Source organism: Chaetura pelagica, unplaced genomic scaffold (genome assembly GCF_000747805.2).
Source record: "Chaetura pelagica isolate M959 unplaced genomic scaffold, ChaPel_1.0 scaffold722, whole genome shotgun sequence".
Classification (NCBI taxonomy): Eukaryota; Metazoa; Chordata; class Aves; order Apodiformes; family Apodidae; genus Chaetura; species Chaetura pelagica.
In genome coordinates, this window is record NW_009952453.1 from 60,694 (window position 1) to 78,976 (window position 18,283).

Genomic DNA, 18,283 nt, shown 5'->3' on the forward strand with positions numbered 1-18,283 from the left:
ATCCATCATACAAAGAAAATACCAACATAGTAATAAAATACTGAAAAAATATGAAAGCACCAAAACATTAAAATATTCATTTTCGCAAAGACTCTAGGAATATATTTCTTGCAATTTTACAGTAAAGTGCTAGTCAGTCCACTCAAATTAAGGAATCGGCATTTTAATAGCATGGTTATTATTATCTTAAGGTTACAAATTACTTCATCACCTTTCTCAACAAGACAACAACCCATTTTGTGGGAAGCAAAGCATCTGAGTTGCTCACATGAAAATAAACTAAATAACAGCTTCACAGTAAGCAGTGAACAATGTATGCTGCCAACTCATTAGGAAAATAAAGTACTGATATGCAACCTGAACAGAAATGAGACTAGTAAAAAAATTAAGAATATGTAGATGTAGCAAACAGTGTCTAAATAAAGGACTGTGCACCAAACAGTTCCATGGACTTGCCTTTTACATGGTAATTTTTTAATAAAGCAGCAAGATTATAAATAAATCAGTTTACTAACACAATTTTTAAACTGAATTTTTTGTTTCCTAGAAATGACCCTATGTCTACAATATAACGAGGAGATACTGTGTGCAAAAAGGCAGAAACAGAGGATGGCCTTTATTTTTCCTCAAAAATCTCTTCTCATGTATTGAAGTCAGCAGACAACACAACATTATTTGTTACAAAGACAATGAGTAGCAAAAAATTTAGTAAATAAATTACTTTAAATATTTAGATCTAATGAAGAGTGAAAATTTTAAATGTACGAAAGATACCATCAGTCTCCTTTTAAGTATTTATCACTTTAATACATGTATTTACAGCAATGAGTACAAATAATCCTTGTTAACATAAGTTCTTGCTACAACATTTCTACAACACTTTTGGAGAACAGCAGATGTAACACTTTAATGTTGCCTTCAACAATACTTGTCTTCCTGACTTCTGTTTTTTTTTCATAAATTTATCTGTAATTTAATTTAACCAGAGTAAGTTTTTACATTGAATACGTATTAGCCTTTTTATGAACCAATAATAGGTCATCAAAAGTCAACTCTTATATTCCTTCCAAGAAAAAAAAAGAATAGGAATAGTGTCTCGTCATGCTTATTTCATTACTATCTTTGGAATCAAAGAAGGTTATACTCCTGGTCCATATGGCTCTGTACGTGTTATTTGGGAGGAAATTTTTACAGTAACTTGCACTCAGGAAAAAGTACATTAAAAAATTAACCAATGAAAGTAATGAGCCCGAGTTACCAAAATAATTACTAAAAACAAGCATCTTCTTTTATATGTGTATACACAATTATATAAAAATATGCCTGTTGTACATAATTTCTGTACATTTTCCTGAATGAACAAGTTAACCTTTAGAATACACTTAAGTTGACTGCTTGTATCTTCTATGAGAGTAATTCCAGATGTAAGCATTAATATGCCGAAAAGAAACTAAATATTGTGTTTGAAGTAGTTGAATAGGGGACAAAAACCCCAAAAAGTTTTAAATTATGTTGTTGTATTTGGTTTCCTCCTTCCAGTTCAGTAGTATTTACAGAGTTGTACACTGAACATAGGTCCTAGCTCTATCATCTTCCTCATGCACTGTTTTAAGTGTCAACCTTCAGTAATTTCCTTTGCTGGTCATTCATGTGGTCTTTTTTTTTTCCAGCAAATTGCATCATCATTTATGGCTGTGGCCTCACAAACCTTATTTTGGCAGTCCCAGAATGCGAGTGTGGCACTGCAATTTCTTCCACTCCAACCCACCATTACAGGCAGCACATCCAGTGCAAAGCAATTCTTTTTAGCTTCTCTGGGTATATGCCAGGTAGAAGCAGAAGGCAACAACAGTAACTGAGAGTACTGACAAAACAACTGATAACTGCTGGAACCAGAGGCAGCGATCAATCTGCTCTTGAAGTCTTTTGTTAATTTGCAGTAAATGAGTTAGCTGAAAATAAAAATAGTTTCATTAAATTAGAATTACTGCACATTAAAGTAATTGTTTTGAGCTATAAGCACAGTGAAAAAAAAAAAAAATGATCTTAGTGACCCCTTTCTATCACTACATATTGCAGAAATCTGTTCCACTTAAGCTTAAAGTCCTCAGAGTTATGGATAGCCTATATCACCTGTATCAAGCAGGTGACATCTTTACATCAGAAAGCAAAAGATACCACTGCAGCTCTCTGATACCCCAAATCTGCAATACATACAAGAGGAATGAGTTAACTGCATTGAGAGTGGTCTTTTATTGAACCATTACCATTCAACAAAATAATTAAATCACTCTACAGATTTAGTTACTTTCAACTGCTGAGCTTTTCAAATAGTGTAATTTATAAAGTACCAAAGCTGTGTAGTATAAATTATTTTTATGACTATCGTATTTTATAAATCTGTTTACAGCACAAAGGGATACACTCTTACCTGTATATGCAAATCTTCATTGGTTTTTGCTGGAATGTTAAATGCATTCTCTTTTAATGTCAGAGAAGAAGGTTTACTGCTTTCAACAACGTGACACCTGAGTCTGTGAAAGGGGAAAACAAAGTACACACAAAAAAAGCAATACATTTAATGTAACATTGTGTAAGTAATAGTAAGCCATCCATCTAACAATTGTTATATGCACTTTATATCTGTACTGGTTGACTAATTTTCTGGATGACTATTAGAATACTAGAACCGTTTGGGTTGGAAGGCATCTTTAAAGGTCATCTAGTCCAATTCACCTGCAGTGCACAGGGACTACTGCAATGACTGTCTGAAAAGGCTTCTTCAGACTACCAATTATATTTTGACAGCTTTTGATATAAAAAGCAAGATCAAAATTATCTGCAGGTTCAGTTAAAATACACCATTTTAAACTCATAGCACAGGAACCACTGGATTATTCAGTCAAATACTTACTACCAGAGATGCAACAATTTATTTAACAGCAAACAAAATCTAAAGGCTTTCTTTCAATTTTAAAACTTAGCCTCAAGATTACTCATGTACTCCACACCTCTTCCAGTGTTGAATATGCAGGAACAGAATTTCAAGCCACAACTGAAGGTAGTGGAATCCTATGCTATCTATAAAACACTGCAGAGGCTCCTCTAATTATATGCAAGTCAATTAGTGTGGGAACAAATTTATTTGCTCACAAATGTTTAGATTGAGGCTGTAACTTTTTTCTGTTTCAAGGAACTAGAAATGCTGGAACATTTCTGGCAAGACACAACAAAACAGGGGCAAATAAGTATAATAAAATATAAGTAGATTCCTTAAGTAAAGCACTTTCATGTATTTGAGAGACAATAATTATTTTATTAACTCCTTTAATTTAGGTTTACTAAGAAGTAAGTGTCAGTTTTGTATTGATCACTAATATACATACACAGCACACTTTGCAGGTGATAAATTTAATGTAATCAAATAATCTATCCCTATTGTTTGGGGTTCTGTCTTAAAAAAATTCCAACCTTTAATCAAGGAAGCTTAAGGTCTCTCACAAGACGTAGATTTTGTTTAACAGGGAAATGAGGAATAAGTTTTTGATGCAAAGACTTATACATCAAGTCTAAAAATACTTTTTCCATGTTAATTCTGGCCATATGGGTGTAAAGGTAGTTCCAGAAGAAAAAGACTGACTTCAAGAATTCTAGATGAAATCAGAACTACAATGAACTTTTCCTAGAAATGTACAATGAGACAACTAGATGTGAATGGATGAGAGAGTAATAGTATATTTATAAGAGTGCATGAGGAAATATATTTTCCTAGTGGGTTTTTTTCATTACAAAATATGGGAAAAATACATATATGAACATGCGATCGATTTTACAGAATTTTTTACATTTCTGTAGCAGAAAGGGAAAAATATTTTTTAAACTAGAAAATGGTTCTACATTTGGTACATCTTCTTTCCAAAGACAGAGACTGGGAGAATGGAGAATCACCCACGGTAGGGGTAGATCCAGTTCAGGATTATCTAAGGAACCTGAACGTGCACAAGTCTATGGGACCTGATAAGACACATCTGTGGGCTCAGAGATAACTGGTGTGTGAGTTGTGACAGCCCAGTAAAGTTCCCAGTGCCTGGAAAAAGCAAAACCTAACCACCATTTTCAGAAAGGGAAAAAAGGAAGACCCAGGGAACTACAGGCCAGTCAGTCTCACCTCTGTGCTCAGCAAGATCATGGAGCAAGTCCTCCTGGAGACTATACTACAGCACATGGAAATTGCTAGGAGGCAACTAGAAACAGCCAACATGGCTTCACTAAGGGCCAATCATGCCTAAAAAATTTAGTGGCCTTCTATGACAGGGTTACAGAGTTGCTGGATAACAGAATAGCAACTGACATAATCTACCTGGATCCGTGCAAAGCATTCAATACTGTCCTACGTAAGAACCTGGTCTCCAAATTAGAGAGACATGGACTTGATGGATGGACAACTTGGATGGACAACTTGGATGGACAGTCACACTCAGAGTTTCAATCAATTGCTTGATATCAAAGTGGAGATCAGTGACTAGTGGTGTTCCTCAGGGGTTGGTACTGAGACTGGTGCTAACATCTTTGTTGGTGACATGGGGAGTGGAATCAAGTGTACACTTAAAGCTTGACGATGACAGAGCTGTGTGGTGTGGTCTACATGATGGAGGGGAGTGAGGCCATCCAGAAGGACCCTGACAGGCTTAAGAGATGGGCCCAAGCCAACCTCATACAGCTCAACAAAGTCAAGTGCAAGGTCCTGTACCTGGATCAGGGCAATCACAACCACAGACACAGGCAGGGCAGAGAACTGATTGAGAGGTGTGCTGTGGAGAAGGATCTGGGGGTGTTGGTTGATGAGATGCTCAACATGAGCTGGCAATGTGTGCTTGCAGACCAGAAAGCTACCTAAATCCTGAGCTGCATCAAAAGAAGCGTGGTGAGCAGGTCAAGGGAGGTGATTCTCCCCCTCTACTCCATTCTGGTGAGATCTCCCCTGGAGTACAGTGTCCAGTTCTGGAGCGTCCAACAGAGAAAGGACATGGAACTCCTAAAGCAAGTCCAGACAAGGGCCACAAAGATGATTAGAGGGCTGGAGCACATCTCCCATGAAGACAGGGTCAGAGAGTTGGAGCTGTTCAGTGCGGAGAAGAGAAGGCTCCAAGGAGACCTTATTGTGACCTTCCAGTACCTGAAGGGCCTACAGGAAAGCTGGGAAGGGACTTCTTCCAAGGGATTGTAGTGATAGGATGAGGGGTAATGGATTTAAACTGAAAGAGGGGAGACTCTGATGAGATATTAAGAAGAAACTCTTGACTGTGAGGGTGGTGAGACACTGGAAGTGTTCAAGGCCAGGTTGGATGGGGCTTTGAGAAACTTGGTCTTGTGGATGGTTAGTCCCTGCCCACATAGGGGACTGGAACTACATTATTGGAACTACATTATCTTTAAGGTCCCTTCCAGCCCAAAGCATTCTGTGATTCTATGATTCTTTTCTTGCTTGTTTCTTTTTAGAAAGCTCAAGATCTTATTTTTAAAAAAGACTATGCATATACAGAATACCACCATGTTTTATGCATTAAAAATACCTCTAACCAGTTAAAAAAGAGCAGAAACCTCAGCAATATACTTCAGTCAGTAAGCAAACAACTGGGTTTGGAGAATCCTTCACTGATTATGATATGCAAGTGCTATAAATCAGGTAAATGTTAATGGCTAAAAAAAGCCCCTGTCAACAGAATACCATATGCTTACCTGTGTTCCATCACTTTGGTCCTAGGAACTTCTTTCCAAAACTGAGTCAGTTCTGGTACACCTGCTCCAGAAGACTGATCCATTTCTGCTGCCATGATAAGGAAACGATCCTGCAGAGAAGCTGCAAAACCTGCCCTCAAAGGAAAATAAAAAGAAAATGTGTGCTTCCATAAAATTACATTACAAAGCTCATGGAAGCATTTTTTAACTAAAGTGCTTTAAGATGTGAGATTGTTTATTACAGGACATCAGATACTCACTAGGAAGAAAAATAATGAAAGCATTCTCTTAGGCTCAACAATTTTTATTACATTTTCCCAAAATTCTACAGTTTCATTTTAACAGAACTAGTGTAATCAGAACAATTCAAGGACAACACAGAGTTTTATAAAAAATGGATTCTGCAGCAAATTCACCTGTTCTTGCAACAATTAGGAAACCTGATTTTCCATAGCTAAACTCCCACTATAATGGAACACAAGTGAGACAATTGCCACTGTGATTTTTTAATTTAAGAAAAGAAACAGAATGGACTGCAAACAATAGCTGCTTATGTCTAGGTGGAGGAGTAAATCAGTATGGGTATTTACTCAAATGGTGTACAACAACCATGTTTTTTTACAAATAGTAACACCCTCAAACAGCAGTGAAGCACAGATGGGTGTCAGTCAGGTGCACACCCCAGCAAGGACATACTTGTCCAGACTTCTTAAAAAGTCTATTGTAACATTTGACTTACCACCATGAAGAGAGATTATTATATCCAATGATGTACCAGGTTCACAGCTGCTGTTGCTTGGTTTAACTCTGTATTTTTCAGGAGCAGTTGTTCTCACCTATATAATCAAGAAATACCAAGCAAGTACATAGCAAATTCATGCACAAGTTATGATTGTTTCATTACCTCCCCCATTCTGCAATAACTAAAATCTCCAAAAGCATAACTATCAAGATGTAGTAGCACAGTCTGTAGAATATTTAATTTTGTATAAATAATTAGACACTGATATTTCATGTTTTGCTCCCTCTCAACCACTTCTATCCTCTTTTATGACGTACGCTATTTTTATCTCTTATATATGTGCATAAAAAGAATCAAGAAAATAAAATGGACTAACTGCTAACATTCTTAGTGTAAAAACATGGAAACTTTCATTACTTATGTGTGCAGAGAATACAAACAATGTGGTGGAAAATGAAATCAAGATGCAAGTTAACTCAGAATTTCTGAAGCAAATGCAACTGCATTAATTCCTTTGATTTGCAGGTAGAAATAATAATTTTGGAGCATTACTAACTTGTTCCCAGCCAAGCTTTAACAAGAAGAAAAATTCCAAAGAGATCACTTTTCAATGCTCAAGTCTTTCTTTCCCAGAAAGTATGACTTTCCCCAAAGAACTAATCATCCCCATAGCTCTTTTTCAGTCAGTGCACTGAGAATTTGTATTACTGATCAATCCCTTTGGGGTGGTACAAAGTAGACACAAATTCAGCTGCAAAGTCTATTTGGTCTGCTTCAAACATCGCAGTAGAAGAAAAAAAAAAATAGACTGAAAAGCAGGTTTAACAGTATTTCTTCCTTCTTACTCAAAACAAGTTACACATTTAGTAAAGTAAACCAGCCCACACATGAAATATTTACCTTAAAAGCCACTATGTTTTTAGTGACATTTGTGAGAACTATCAAACATTTTCTCTCTCCAGTTTCTTTGGATCCAAAATACAGTTCTTCTGCTGGGCTATTAAGAAATTTTAAAAGAATTATTTAATTCCAATTATCTTTACAACATATCATAGAAAAAACCTGACCATACCTCCAGGATAATAAAATAACTTTCAACTCTACAGTTACAGTGACTATTAACAGGTTTTCATTACAAAAAAAATGAAGCTGTGAAAACAAATTACAGAAATTTAGTAGTGAAGCTCAGGGTTGACTCATGAGCACAAGTAGACCTAGCTGCATCAGTTGATGATTGCCCAGGACTTCTTCCATCTAGAAGTGCATAACCATCTGACAGCAAGAATAGCCAAGAGATACATACAATCACTTCAACCACTGCACCTTTTAGTGGTATCTTAAGGGAAAGCACCATTAATTTTAATTTATGCTAATATTAAAGACTATAACATGTTACAAAGACTAATTTCCAGTTCATACACCTGTCCTTACAAGAGCTATACTGCACGTATAAGAGGAGAAGACAGATACCTGAGTGGCAATCACTTCAACCACTACTGCTAAATTCACTTGTACTTATGAGTTGGCCTTTACGTATTTACAGAGACATGCATAAATAAAGCTTCTGCTTGTTTTTAATATTCTTGTGCAATTAGGAGATTCATGCATGACATCTTTTAAACCATATCAAACTAACACAATTTTGGAATAAGCATTCAAATAAACACTACTAGGCAAAAAGCAGGGCATGCTCATATACTACAAGTTGAGAGAAAACTCAAATAACAAGTGAAAAACTGTTTTCTTTCACTATGTCACATTAGGAGTAAACAAGGAACGGCCAAATGCTGTATTATAAAACTGCATAGTCTTCTAACAGAAAGCCTTTTTTTTTTTTTTTAAATTAAAAATAAAGGGGGGGTGGTGGGGTGGGTTCCTCTTTTTGGAATGCTAGTTTCACTTTATTTTGACCTCTTCCTCCAAAGACTTTCTTTCACAGTACCAATCCTTACTTCTCTCATTTAAACAAGCCAGTGTACTAGCTGAGAAAAAAAAAATAGCCTTGGTACTGTAGGGCAAGCCCCAAGGCCCACGCTGGAAGTGGAATCCAGTGCTGACTGTGCATATGTGGGTGGCTATTTTTTACAATGCATTAGACAGTCCACATATCAGGATTTTTTTTTTATTTTTGGAGAAGGAAGTGTGCTCAGCAAGGCAGAAAACATTAAACTGGCCACTTAAGATAACAGGACAACTGTACCCCTTCTTCTCTCAGCTTTTTTCCTGTTCCCAGAGTCTCAATCTAAGTAACCAACAACAGCAGGGAAAGGAAGGATTGTAATTACAAGGCATTTTGGTTATCTTAATACTGCACTATGGCAGATGAAAGTGTTACAGCAATTACAAGATGAAATCTGAGACAGGAAAGGATTAACTAGCATCAAACCAAGCCACAAAAAGAGCTCAAGGAAAGTAATCTTCTGCCAGAGCCTGTCTTTCTTGTTCTACCACCAACTGTGGCTACTGACACACAAGAAAAAAAGAACAGGGGGAACTGAAGGCCACAGCTGTATGCCTGTTGTCAGTGAAATCAACCACTTCATTAGTGTTGGGGGTGGGTGAGGCATGGCTGTTGGAAGAGTAGGTTCTAGTCGGATGTGTGTGCTGTAACAAATTTCAGCTTGTACTAGAAATATTGAAATAAACCACAGCATGAGCTAGTCTTCTGCCAGACAGCACAGTACAGCTGCTTTTTGGCTTATCAAATAAACTCATCTGGCAAGGAGGAAGGTCAATAAAGACCAACCTGCCATAGTAAGGTATGCAAGACAAATGCAGTGGTGGTCTAAATAAGGGAGTCAGATGAATAATGAGTGTGACTATATCAGAAACAGAAGAGCACAAACACCCAGCTTTGGTTATACACCAGAACCAACATGTACTAAGCAGTGACAGGTAAAGAATATCCCTGCAAGTGGCCTAAGGAGGCTCCCCTGCATCTTCTGCAGCAGCAGTGAGGGAGGTACAGAAAGGCTGCTGGTTCTTGGCCATTTCATAGTGCCAGAGCTGCTGTGCCTCAGCTTCCTGGTCAGGGTCTAGGCTACTTGCTTCAGAGGGCAATGCTGGCATCAGCAAGAATACAGCCTAATTATACTGGCAGAGCTTACAGCCTTAGACATAGGTTTCAATGACTAGTCACAAATGGCACTATATTATCAAATGATTAAATTACAGTTCAGTGTCCTGAGAAAGATTCCAGGGAAATAAAGACCAGTTCTAGCTTCTACAAAATATTAATAAAGATCAACAACTGTGCATTCACACTCTCAAGAGATGGCTTGAAAAAAAAAATACAACAAACAATACAAAGAAAGCAAATACCAGTATTTTATTTTCCAGGAAAGCAAGACTACAAGTATTAGCACCTCTCTCCATCATGTAAGTTATACGAACTCCAAGACATGTATTCCAATAGTAGAACTTGAAATGTTTTCAGAAAAAACAAAACAAAGTAGAGTTTCTGTAAAGCTTTTGGTCATTGTTCTTTTTTTTGATTGGTTGGTTTTTTGTTTGCTGATTTTTTTTTTAAGAAGATGGAAGAAAACAGCTTGTTTTGCCATAGGGACAGAAAATTTTAAGTATACTTTTAAAAATCACAATTCTGTACTCTATGCCTTCGTCCTGCCATACAAGAAACTAAGTCTATACAGAGAAGGTTTTTGCACATGAAGGACTAGAAAGAGAATTTTAATTTCAAAATCGGGAAAATTTGACACATACAAAGTATTCTTTAATGTTAATGAGCATATCGCCATTCAAATTAATTCCAAAACTAACTCAGTACAGCACTTACAAAATCAGCTAAGGAATTACCTATCAATTAGATATTTTCTTCATTCATCTAAAAGCAAACTGGAAGTGAAAATAGAAGTTAACATCTAAATCAATTCCTAAGCAAGCCTCTTAACCTGAAAGGCAGTTAAAACAAATAAATATATATTGGGTAATTTCTTTTCCTAGTTTAATGATAAAAAAGCAGATTAACTTCAAGACATAAGCATCTTGGATGACAGAATCTTCTGAGCAGATAAATAATTTATGCAGAGCACGCCCCACATGAAGTAAACTGGACCCATTCATTAAGGTTAATTGATGCAAACTACTAGCATAGACATGTACACCATCTTGAGTTAGAAGAATTTAAGTAAGATTTCACAGTGAAAGCTGCCTTCATACACACATTGTTTGACTTCATTGGCTTAAGAAAAAACTATGTCAAACCACTGCTTTCATTACAGATAAGCACAGGTTTAACTAAAACCAATGACAGTTTCCAAATATAAATCAAGCCATTAAATGCTTCTACCATTGTATGAAATATACACCTACTAATTAGCACAAAAAGCATGCCAACAGTGACAAAGATTCATGAAAAACATGTAAAACCAGAAAAAATATTTGAGATTTGTAAAAATAATTGTTAAGAGGATGTTTATAATTGTTTTCTTTGAATAGTCTGGAAAAATATTTTACTTTGAAAACCAACTAGTTCAGTTCTCAAGTGTACAAGGCACATTGTTAAAAAATATTAAATTATTTTTACCTGATATGTAATAAAGGTCCTTTAAATGTGGTTAATGCTTTCTTTGCATTTTTTGGTTTGAACTCTGTTTTGTCAGTTTCTTCTGATTTGGATATTTGTTCAACAGAATTCATCTGAGTAAAAATGATAATTATATTGATTAACTAGAAACCTGGGTTACACATGTTACAGAATCATGCACGTATTTCAAAGAATATGAAGAGGCTTAGTTCAACAATTTATAAATTCCAGACCAAGCTTAATATGTACTCATTCCCTGAAGCTGCTTGAAGTCCACTGAACATCATTATTTGTTACAGAAGTCACATTTTGTATTAAACATGCATGAAACAAAACTCCTGCTTTGCTTTTTTCCACATATTTTCCTGATGGCCCAAGTTGGTTATTTTTGAAAACTCCAGATCTGTTAAGTTATACTTCAAGTATTCAGGATTATAAAGCACTGATGTTATTCTTCCCACTGCAAAACTTTTCCAGTAAAACAGACACTCTAATGCAATCACCACAACACCATGTGGTCAACACAACACAACAATTCCACACTTTATTGTATTACAGAGTTGCTAAACATCTCCAACTCCTTTTAGATGGCACTCTGAAGAACTGAATAACTTAAAAAGAAAATGCTGATTGAATTGGTGCATCCAAAACTGCAGACATCTTAGGTTCTGAGGGTTTTCCTCTATTACATTAATAGAATGTTATCAGGCTGGACATGTTATAAAAAAATTAAAGAACTCTGGCATCAAATGCAAAATGGGAAGGGGGGCAGGGGCAGTTTGATACACTAGACTGGAAGTCTTAGTGATATCATAACTCAAGATCAGGTAGCTGAACAGTTTTTTCTTAGCCTTGTTTTTATTCCATTTAAAACACAGAAGATAAAGATAATTCAGTGCTTGTATGTTTGAAGTACGAGAATGAAAGGAATACAAATTTTTATATAAACCAGGTGGTTTTTTTTATAAAAAAAGCACATAGCAATTTGATTTTTCCAGAGAAAATATGGCTACAGTACACATTAAAGGTGGAGTCCTTCTTGCCAAAGGCAGGCAACTACAGGACAGGCACTTATTAACCAAGTTTATCACTCATGGCTGCCTCTACTCTGTGGAAAGAAAGAGCCCCTTCTATGGGATAAGAGGAGGCGTACATAACAAATGAATTCTTAGCCATGAAAAGAGTTTGCCTATAAAGACTGGCAGTGCACTACATAATAATGACAACGGTAATTCACAGGTCACTTGAAATCTGTTAGTTTAGAAGCTGGTCTCATTAAAAAAGATACTTGAATATTTCTTTTTAGAAACAGTCAAGTGAAAAATAATTAGCTTAGAAATAAGAAATGCCAACCATTCTGAAACAATCAGGGAGTATTTCTGAAAAACACATTTTGGAAACATACGTAACATTGAACTAGAAACAATGGTGTAATTGCTGTCAGAGAAACAAGCAATTATTATTCCTAAATATGTGCACAGAAGAACAGTGAGCTGAAGCAAAACTTTTTTTTTTACTTTTTATAGAAATAATACTACCAACGAGATATGGCCTGAAATTTTAAAAGTATGTTAAAGGTAAGACGTTAAACATGCCTTAAAACTGATACACAATGAGCACAAATGTTAGTCTTAGCTCACTGAAAAGATTGAGTAGAATCTTGATTACACTGTATAAAAAGAAAATACCATAAACCAAATACAATTTTAAGAGTGAAAAAAGTAAAAAAAAAAATTAAGTAGAAAGCTGGAGTCAGCCAAGCAAATTAACAAACACACACTGAGGCTATCAAGCACCTAAGCAACTCGCACACTGAGTGGGAATTCTCCATATTTCCATACCTGAGATCAGAGCCTGGAAGATGTGCTACAATCAAAACAAACTACTGAGTCTAATGGTCAGGAAGTCACCATGGTTATGTTAAGCTTCCTTTTGACCTTAAAAATCAGTGGAGTTATCTTTTTTTAACAGCTGACCAAGCTGCAAAGAACAGCTGGGCTATGTAAAGTGAGCTGTTTATTTCAAATTATTCTGACAAAAACTTAAAACAGTAAGTGAAACAAACTGTAATATTATTCTACTCCATTAAACAGAAGCTTTGCAATTCATATTCCAAAATTAAGCATGACACTAAAGTGCTGAATTTCAAATTTTTCCTGCTGTTTACGAGAGTGGTAAATACTCCTGCATATTTTTAAATATCAGTACATATGGACTGGTGCAGAATAATGCCTCTATACATCTGGATAAATATCACTGCAGGAAGATTATATTGTAAAACAAAACTGATGGATTAGGGCTACAATTGCTCCTGAGACAAAATTAACACTCTTATATGTTGAGATTTTCATAAATAATTTATGAAAACAAATTAAACCAAGTATAAATATTTAACTGGTAATATTTTCTCATGTACGCACTGACTTAAAATACTTCATTTTTCTCAGATGCCTAGTATGTACACCACTAGATATCCCAAGATCAAAAATAAACTAGAAAGGCATAACCTTTGAAAACAAAACAAAGAAACCTTTAAAAATTGACTTTACAATTCACTATATTCCAAGGAGATACTAAATATTTAGTAAACGCTTTACTCATTCAGAAGTATGAAACTTGTCTTAACAGACTAAGAAGCAAGGTTGAAACTGCAAGTATAATCTTCAGTTTTACTGGATTCTTTTATCAAACTGCAGGGAAGAAAGAAAAATTAAAAAGTTAAAAATCATCTCGCAAAGTAAAAGCTTGACAAGAAACAAATGCTATATGCCTTCTGTCCCACTTTGTCACCATTTAACTACCTTTGCCTCTACCTTTAGAGTTAGATACCTTTTTCTGATTAAAGTTTTGTTCTTCATTCGGCTCCCCAGTGTCCTTGGTGTCTGCATCTATCTCTTCTTTACTTTCATGCTCATCTTCACTAGTAATGGGCCCATTTTCACATAAAGGAGTTTGAAAATCATCATCAACCAACGGAGGATAACTGTACTTGAAAGAGTCCTAAAATGCATAATGAGATTTTTAAAGGAGTGGTTTTTAAGGAGGGAAGAAGTGCATGCTCCTTTTTATAAAATGGAAATACTATACACTATCTTTATGTTTCATATGACTTGCATGTTTCATTTATCCATTTTAAGCTGAACCTTGTGCAGAAAGCTGACACTATCAATAGTTTTTTAGACAAATATTTTTAGACAAATAAGTACAGTCATCTAATGAAGACAACAAATTGTAACTACTGCTGTTATAGTCACAGCAGAACTGTAGAATCTGGTCTGTTGAGAATCAGCATTGAGAGAGTTACAGCTTAAGTTCTGGTCTCAGTTCTAGGAGATGTTATTTAAAACCTATGACAACTATTACTAAAGAATGTTCCAAAAGTGATTAAAAACTTCAGCTATTCTTTGTATTTGTGTTTTGTGATAGCCACAGTTTAAAAAACAAACCACACAACAACCCCAAACAATCCCTCAAAACTTAACCTAGCATGTGGATCTTTAACATAACTGAAACTCAGACCTCAGTCTCTGGAATGTCAAATCAATTTAAAAACACTCAAGTAATGCTGGAGCAATATATTTCAGTTATCAGTGCTTCCACACTACAGGTATCTTTCCTATTGGAGAATCAGTAAAAAACTGGTTTTGCTGACTAGAAATACTCATTCTCAAAAGAGCTTTATTGCAGCAGTCTCAGTTCCTACTGCATTCTCAGATATAAACCCTAAGTAAACTGGCTGAGTTCATGTGTGTTAGAATCCTGTGCAGCAGACTCAATTCTTGCTGACAGCTCCCAAACTATGCTACCAGAACAGAGTTAAAAAACATCTTTCAAGGGAGTTCTCAATAAGCACTATGCTGTCTCAAAAAAAAAAAAAAAGAAAAAAAAGGAAAACCTTGATGGGACCATTCAAAGAAACCACAAACAAACCAGCATACCTCCTGCTAATCCACTATAACCAAGGCCTAAATCTCTCCTATTTTTCTAGCTGTAGCAACGGTCACAGATCTTTAAGTGAAGGAAACAGGTATCCACTGGCTCAAGCACTACCCTATTAAGGGCTAAAGGACATGCTTTCCCTATTGGTAAAAGACAATTGCATCATAAGAAAAAAAAGTCTGCAGACTTTCAAACATTACCATAGACTTGTGTAATATTAACATCCTCCATTTGCAAATGAAATGCAGAAACAGCCAGCTTACCCTTAGCCAAAGTGATAAAAAGCTTTTTCACTCCCTTCTAGCACATGAAGAAGGGCACATGACAAAGTGACATTAACAAAGGTGTTACTTTTGCTGCACTTTTCACTTTTGTCACTTTAATCCACGAGAGTAGATAGCTTCAGCAGCTGAACAGAATCTCATCATTGGGACAACCTGAAGCCCCACACTTCCCTATCACAGTCCATCATTTTCAATGACTTTGGTTAATCTACTGACAGGATGAAATTTATTCAATGTGTGATACATCCATTCCATAGACTGTTTTCTTTTATAGCAGATGTAGACACTATGTTTGGCAATTGTGGTAGAGATCTCTTAATCATAGTAGTGACATTTTCTAAGATTATATGTATGCAGTGGCCATAAAATCACATGCAAAATGCCTAGTGATGTCTTTATTAGCCACTGACCTAGGAAAGGTCCTTCCAAGATAAAAGCTATGAGCTATCAATTAAGATAATGTGAAGAGCACAGAACTCTAGTTGCAAACAATGTTCAATATTGGCAACAATTGAAGCAAAACTAGGCAAATACACAAACTAAAACCCAACTGTATGTACGTCTTGCATCAATGTGCACACTATGATGTAGATCAATCTTGCACAAAACATTAATGAAGAGGCAACACATCTTCCTGGCCAGCCAGAAACATTTATGCCCTAAGAATTGGACTGCTCCACCATTAATATCAACAGCTGGAACTGGCAGAATGTGTGATACAACAGATTGCAAATCCAGGAAAACACTGGCTTGGTATACACTTGTAACTAAATGAAAACTATGAAGCTTGAGTATTTGCTAACAATGTTTCCAGAAAATGACAATTCTGAGATCAAAACGCTGAAGCGGCTCAATACCAGACACTCAGCAGTTAAACAAATACCTGCTGGTTCAAAATACAGAGTTTTTAACATGCAGATTACAGCCATTTTCATAACATTGTCAATACCTCTGGAGTCCTTGTCAAGCAAGTGTACTCCTATTCTACGGATTTATTTCTGCCACTGCAACTGATGACCAGAGAACAAATTATTTAGATAAGGCCTTCACAATTCTGGATCTTGGTAATGACCTTGCAAGATTGTCAGCATTGAGTTAGCTTGGTCAACAACCATTAACTGGCAGTGAGACCCTACAGGACCAAAGCAGGATAAAGTCTAACTCAGACTGAGTGCTGCACCAGAGACTTCAGGAGGATATTTTGCAAATCCACGAGTTCCTTTCTTAATAGCCATTTAGAAATTCGCTATCAGGTAAGATCATCTAAACAGCAGATAGAAGATACTCAGTTTTAGGAAGGAAAATAACCCTCCCTTCTACTGCAACAACATGGCAATATGACAAGAGCTAGACCTAGAACCACTGCTAAACCCCATTCTAATCCTTACTGAAGTCACTAGACATATTCAGCCCTTCCCCCAGTGCCCATTCCTGAAGTCCAGCAATTTCAGCTTTCTCTAGCATTAGACAGTTTTTATTTAAGACTGGGAAGCTTGGGCAGCAATTTTCCACAGAGAATATAATCCTTTCTTCAAGGTTCTCATTAAAAAAAAAACACTTTTTAAAGACCATAACTTTTAGTTAAATAAAAAGCAACATAACTTAAGTCTTTATGCTACTAAAACAAGTCTCATATATTCTGGCCACCTTGAGTTTATATACAAAGGAACATAGCCTCTTCCATTACTGAAGCAGATCCCTCCTTTTCTTCATATTGTTACTACTATAATGCAAAAACCACTTCAGAAAAAAAAAAACAAACAAAAAACAACAAAAACCAGACATTAAAAACAAAAAGAACAGGTAAAAACTCCTCTACAGTGGGCTTACTGTACTACCTAAAATAATCTACAAAATATTTACAGAAAAATCATCCTCTTTCTGCAAATACTATTAAAAAATTACACAAATTGATTTACTAACTTTGTGAAAATATGAAACCTGTTGTACAAAGTGCCTGTGCTGCCTTCCTGTTTAAACAGCACTAGAATAGGATGCAGCTTTTGTCAAAGTGATATTGGATTGAGCATACTCTGGAGCTCTAATATACCCTTAAGAAAGAATCTTCTACAGCCATAACTTAAAATGTAGACCTAGTGAAAACAAAGGAAAAATGTGTGCAATGTAACTACCTTTACTAAAACATAGCTTTGGAGCAAGATGAAAAATCTTGGATGACCATCAAACCCATCTTCTGATCACAGAATTTTTCATAAACCAACACAATCTCTAATTCATCAGATGGGGGAAAACAAAAAAGAATAGAACAATTACAGTTAAAATAGATTATTTTATTTTTAAAAGGTCTGAAAAACCAAGTGATTTCCTCTGACTTCAAAGTGCATTAATAATTCAGAAAATTTATTTGTGAACTTAAGACTGCCAGATACCAAAGTCTCATGAAGTTCACCCATTTTATATTCCTGCAATCTACAAATTACTGTTGGCAGAACATTCCACATCTATGAAGTACCAACTGTCAAGCCCATATATGTAATTTCTATAGGTGGTCTCAATCTGTCACAAAAGGACTGAAATGTTAATATACTTACAGTTCCACCCATGTGAGGTGGCAGATACTCTCCACTGATGTACTCCTGCACATCACTCTTGTTTGTGAACTTTAACATGCTTATTGCATCTGGGCCGAGCCAACCCTTCACAATTTTAAAAGCAGCTTTAAACAAACAAACAAAAACAAGAGGTACACATAAGTTGTCAGGAAAGTCTTTTTTTTTTTTTTTGGAAAATAACCCTCCCTTCTACTGCAACAACATGGCAATATGACAAGAGCTAGACCTAGAACCACTGCTAAACCCCATTCTAATCCTTACTGAAGTCACTAGACATATTCAGCCCTTCCCCCAGTGCCCATTCCTGAAGTCCAGCAATTTCAGCTTTCTCTAGCATTAGACAGTTTTTATTTAAGACTGGGAAGCTTGGGCAGCAATTTTCCACAGAGAATATAATCCTTTCTTCAAGGTTCTCATTAAAAAAAAAACACTTTTTAAAGACCATAACTTTTAGTTAAATAAA

The 18,283-nt window shown here is 35.9% G+C and overlaps 1 protein-coding gene across 1 annotated transcript in view; it reads right to left on the reverse strand.

Annotated features, from left to right (window-relative positions):
• Positions 1–1,682: 1,682 nt before the first annotated feature.
• Positions 1,683–18,283, reverse strand: part of MOSPD2 (motile sperm domain containing 2) — a 32,658-nt gene continuing 16,057 nt past the window's right edge. The window contains exons 8-14 of the mRNA XM_010008559.1: positions 13,854–14,024; positions 11,025–11,137; positions 7,382–7,478; positions 6,479–6,575; positions 5,740–5,869; positions 2,432–2,534; positions 1,683–1,952 (exon numbers count right to left, since the gene is read on the reverse strand). Of these exons, the coding sequence (XP_010006861.1) occupies positions 1,806–1,952; positions 2,432–2,534; positions 5,740–5,869; positions 6,479–6,575; positions 7,382–7,478; positions 11,025–11,137; positions 13,854–14,024 (858 nt within the window). The 3' untranslated portion in view covers positions 1,683–1,805. The remainder of the gene's footprint in view (positions 1,953–2,431; positions 2,535–5,739; positions 5,870–6,478; positions 6,576–7,381; positions 7,479–11,024; positions 11,138–13,853; positions 14,025–18,283) is intronic.